This window comes from Malus sylvestris, chromosome 12 (assembly GCF_916048215.2).
Source record: "Malus sylvestris chromosome 12, drMalSylv7.2, whole genome shotgun sequence".
NCBI lineage: Eukaryota > Viridiplantae > Streptophyta > Magnoliopsida > Rosales > Rosaceae > Malus > Malus sylvestris.
Window position 1 is genome coordinate 2,261,616 of NC_062271.1, and position 4,699 is coordinate 2,266,314.

Sequence of the window (4,699 nt, forward strand, 5' to 3'; positions counted from 1 at the left end):
ACCGTGGACGTAATGCACCTCCCAAAACAAACACTAATTAAAGTCAACAAAATCACCAAATCCGTGACGAAATCGGCAGCCAAAGTGCCAAATCACTTTCATACTCAAATATGAAAAACCCATCAAATGATTCGAATTTGCTTACCATATGTTATGCCTTTGGATATACCTTTTGGACACGTGTCGATCTGGATGAAGTCCCACGTGTCACATACTAACCGCGAGGTATTGTCCATTAACGTTAAATCCAGGGGCAGGGTGTCATAAAAGTTTTATAATAAATAGGGTTTAATTATCTAATTGACAACTCCGTTTTTTCATACGAGGAAGAGGAAAGAAGCAGACATTTGCTTTCTTGATAATTTTCTGGTGACATTAGAGGTTGAGGAGTAGTCCTTAAACGTTAAACATGGCGATCAAACGCCGGCCGGGACTGGTTCTCGCTGTTTTTACGTTAATGGGCTTGGCCTTCCCGGTGTCGTTTGGTGCAATCGTTCAGGGGTACAATCGTCCACCGGCTCGCAAGGACCTCGATATCCCTGCGGATGATCCTGGTTCTGCTTCTCCACAACAGGTACCGTTGAATTATTCTTTTTCTATGAACTGATACAAGGTTTTTTTTTCTCTGCCCAAAATTTAATTTTATTTATTTATTTTTAATGGAATAAGAAGTTTTCTTTGTTGGGGGAATTTGAAAGCAAAATTGTAGGCTTGGACAGTGGTGAATTAGGCCAAGATGGATTACCAGAATGAAGAAATCTGTTTAATTTCTTACTCACCAACTAGGGGTGGGTTCGGTATGGTTACCGTACCAAAATCATCGTATCAATTACCATACCAAACTTTCGATATACCGAAGTTTGGTATTGCCAAATATTCGGTTGACATGGTATAACAATAGTAGTTACTACTTTGTTTTGAGACAAAATCTATTTTTGCTTTGTTCAACATTTCATATTTTGTGTACTCCAACGTCTATGTAATAAGACAAAGATATGTAAACTAAATGCATAGATGAAAGAAAATTCTCATAACAAGTGCCCAAATGGATTTCCACCTTCAAATGGATTTACAACCGCATGAAATGTTGAGGAATTACTTGAAAATTATAAGTATGAAACAAAGAACGGAAACATAAAGCAGTACCACAGGTCTACAAGGACAAGGGAGAGAGAGAGTAGTTTGTGACTGTAGGGTTTATTTTTAAATTATTAGAATATTATAAATATATATTATAATTTATAAATATGTGTTATATAATCATATATTATATAATTTATATAAATTATATAATATATTATATTTTTAGTATGGTACAGTAATACCGTGATAATTGTATCTATTACCAATATCGTACCATGAAATTTTGGTACGGTACAATACCGTACCATTACCAATTGGCACAAAATTGGTATGGCACAGTTGGCACGGCAATTTGGCAAAAAAATCCACGCCTATCACCAACCACAAGAAATGCGAGTGATTAACTAAAATCTTGTGAATTCCTAGAATATTTTTTATGTTGAACAAATGTTTATAAATTAAGAGTAGAGACCTGTGACACTAGAGGCCAAATGTTAAGTATAAGCTACCTTGTTGCAGTTGCCGACTCGTTGATGTCTGTAGACCTATTTGATGTACCGTTGGTGTTTATACGTTGTATAATGATCAATATCTTCATTTATAAAATATCAAAAAAAAAAAAAACTAAAACCCAAATTGCACCAATAAGCCCAGGCAACATAACAAATTGATGCATTGTCTCCTGAATTGTGTTGTTATTTCTGCGTAGAGTAACTCCCAAAATAAATATTAAATAAAAAAATTGAGATTTAAAATATCATTCTCTTATTAGATGGTCCATATTTAGATTAACCATAGTTAATATATTTGCTAGTTATGTGCACATGCAGGTGCATATTTCTGTAGTCGGTGAGGACAAAATGAGGGTGACATGGATCACCGACAGCCCTAGTCCGGCAACAGTGGTATATGGAACATCTACAGGTGTCTATGAAAGCTCTGCAACTGGAGATACAAGTTCCTACACGTATCTTATGTACACATCTGGGGATATTCACGACGTCGTTATCGGTCCGTTGAAACCCAACACGACGTACTACTACCGCTGTGGATCCTCTGATTCGGATCCTGAGTTCAGTTTTAAAACCCCGCCTGCTGCATTCCCTATCACATTTGCAATCGTAGGTGTGTGTAAATACATAGCATTTGTATTGCTTAATTAATTTACCATTTATTTCATTTTCATACATACATACATACATATATACATATATATATATATATATATATATATTCATTTCATATATTAATGCTCTTAAATTTTTTTACCAATTTACCATTTATTTCATTTTCATATATACATATACATATACATATATACATATATATATATATATTAATTTCATATATTAATGCTCTTAAATTTTTTTATATTTAATAAATTAATATATTCATTTCATATATTAATGCTCTTAAAAAATTTTACCAGTTAACCATATTTAATAAATTAATGCCCTAAATATTCATTTCATATATTGATGTTCTTCAAAATTTTACCAATTAACCATTTTTTAATAAATTAATTGTTTGTAACTATAGAGAAAATTTAGGGTTTAATTTTTTTTTGAATTTGGATCATTGATTCGCTTAAATTTTGCTTGAATGTCCACCAAACATTTGTGAACATAAGTATGGTAAGATCCTGAGTATGTGCATGGAATGGAATTAATCAGTTCAAAGGATGTACATGTCATGTGGTACATTGTATGTAGACTAGTTTAATTGATTGGCACAACTCTTGGTCTAATGATAGTTGTGTCCATTATGTTGGAGATTTCATGTTCAACTCATGCGTGCATACACTAACGTTACTTTTTTGCAGTGGAGTCTATTTCTAGTTGTAGGCTTGTAGCTAGCCCATTCTTATGCCATAGCTTTGTTTTGGTGAATCACCCCATTAAAAATTTATTCGTAAATATCCCATTGTTTGTCACAAACAAAAATGATTGCTAGGAATTTGTCCAGTGATGATATTGCATTTGCAATATTAAAAGAGTCCCGAGTTCGAATTTTATTTCCCGTTAATAAATAAATGAAATTAACTAGCTACGTATATGCTTGGCAGGTGATCTTGGACAAACTGAATGGACCTCCTCAACCCTCGAACACATAGACAAAGCAAACCACGACATGTTCTTACTACCAGGAGACTTATCCTATGCAGACTTGATCCAAAATAAATGGGACTCATTTGGCCGTCTGGTGCAGCCACTGGCAAGCAAACGGCCTTGGATGGTCACACAAGGCAATCACGAGATCGAAAAGATCCCAATCGTCCACTCTCATGCCTTCACCGCATACAATGCACGATGGCACATGCCATACGAAGAGAGCGGATCGGACTCAAACCTCTACTACTCATTCAATGTAGCCGGAGTTCATGTGATCATGTTGGGGTCGTACACTGATTTTGATCCTAGTTCTGCACAGTACCAGTGGTTGCAAGCCGATTTGGGAAAGGTTGACAGGGGGAGGACGCCGTGGATCGTCGTGCTTATCCATGCTCCTTGGTACAATTCTAATAAAGCTCATCAGGGTGAGTCTGAATCTGTTGACATGAAGGAGGCCATGGAAGATTTGCTCTATCAAGCTCGTGTTGATGTGGTTTATGCAGGGCACGTACATGCCTACGAGCGTTTTGTAAGTTCTCCTTCACTTAATGTGCGCATAATGTTAGAGTGATCACATTTTGCACTATCTAATTAAGTCGTTAATGAATAGAGCACAACACACTAATTAATAAACACGTACGCATAAGTAATGTTAAGGCAACCACATTTACGAATTCATTAGTTGATTAGGATGGCTTTTAATTATTTGGTTTGGTTGAATATATCATTAATGGTTTTATTTTACTTTGTTGTGTTAGACTCGCGTTTACAAGGCTCAAGCCAATAATTGTGGTCCAGTGCATATTACCATTGGAGATGGTGGCAACCGTGAAGGCCTTGCTAGCGAGTAATTAAGTTGGCTTAATTAATTGCAGCTCTTTCTATCGATTCCTTAAATATTTCATGCATTTTATTTATTGCAAACTCACTCACTTTTTCATTTGTAATATTCCAGGTACTTGAATCCGCAACCCAAAATATCGGTTTTCAGGGAGGCAAGCTTTGGGCACGGGCAATTGGTTGTAGTGAATGCAACCCATGCACGGTGGACATGGCATCGGAATGAAGATAGTGAGACAATAGCAAGTGACTCCATTTGGCTCACAAACCTCTCCTCTGATCCTGCTTGCAAGAAGTAAACTTGCAGTTGTTATACATAAGAAAATCCATGTATTGTATGTGTTACTTCTAACCCTAATAATCAAATGAGAAAATGGAAATTATTAGTTGAGGGTCTCTATGATTCTTTCCTTTTGTGCGATCTCAGCTTTTATTTTTTTTATTTTTTATTTATGCAATCGAGAGGGGGGAAATGAAGATTCTAAATATATGAGTGTGTGCTCTTAATGTTTGAGAAAATGTAGAAATATAGAGAATAATCCGAAAGATGACTTTGAGGTACGACTTGAATCGTTTCCTTAAAGTGTTATTTGTCCCCACTCGAATGAGTTTGCTAAAAGGTTCTTGGCAAATCACTTCTAGGATACAACAAAATATGGAATATT

The 4,699-nt window shown here is 35.5% G+C and overlaps 1 protein-coding gene across 1 annotated transcript; it reads left to right on the forward strand.

The window, feature by feature from the left end:
• Positions 1-285: 285 nt before the first annotated feature.
• On the forward strand, positions 286-4,420 carry LOC126593226 (probable purple acid phosphatase 20). Its single transcript, XM_050259222.1, has 5 exons — positions 286-574; positions 1,914-2,208; positions 3,149-3,723; positions 3,953-4,041; positions 4,150-4,420. Exons 1-5 carry the CDS (start codon positions 410-412, stop codon positions 4,331-4,333), a joined length of 1,308 nt encoding a protein of 435 aa, XP_050115179.1. The 5' UTR covers positions 286-409; the 3' UTR covers positions 4,334-4,420.
• The last annotated feature ends 279 nt before the right edge of the window (positions 4,421-4,699 follow it).

Excerpts from the sequence above, each read along its gene's own strand:
- LOC126593226 (XM_050259222.1), top strand. The coding sequence starts at position 410 with ATGGCGATCAAACGCCGGCCGGGACTGGTTCTCGCTGTTTTTACGTTA. Across the intron at positions 575-1,913 it reads GTTCTGCTTCTCCACAACAG|GTGCATATTTCTGTAGTCGG; the intron begins GTACCGTTGAAT and ends GTGCACATGCAG. Across the intron at positions 4,042-4,149 it reads CGTGAAGGCCTTGCTAGCGA|GTACTTGAATCCGCAACCCA; the intron begins GTAATTAAGTTG and ends GTAATATTCCAG.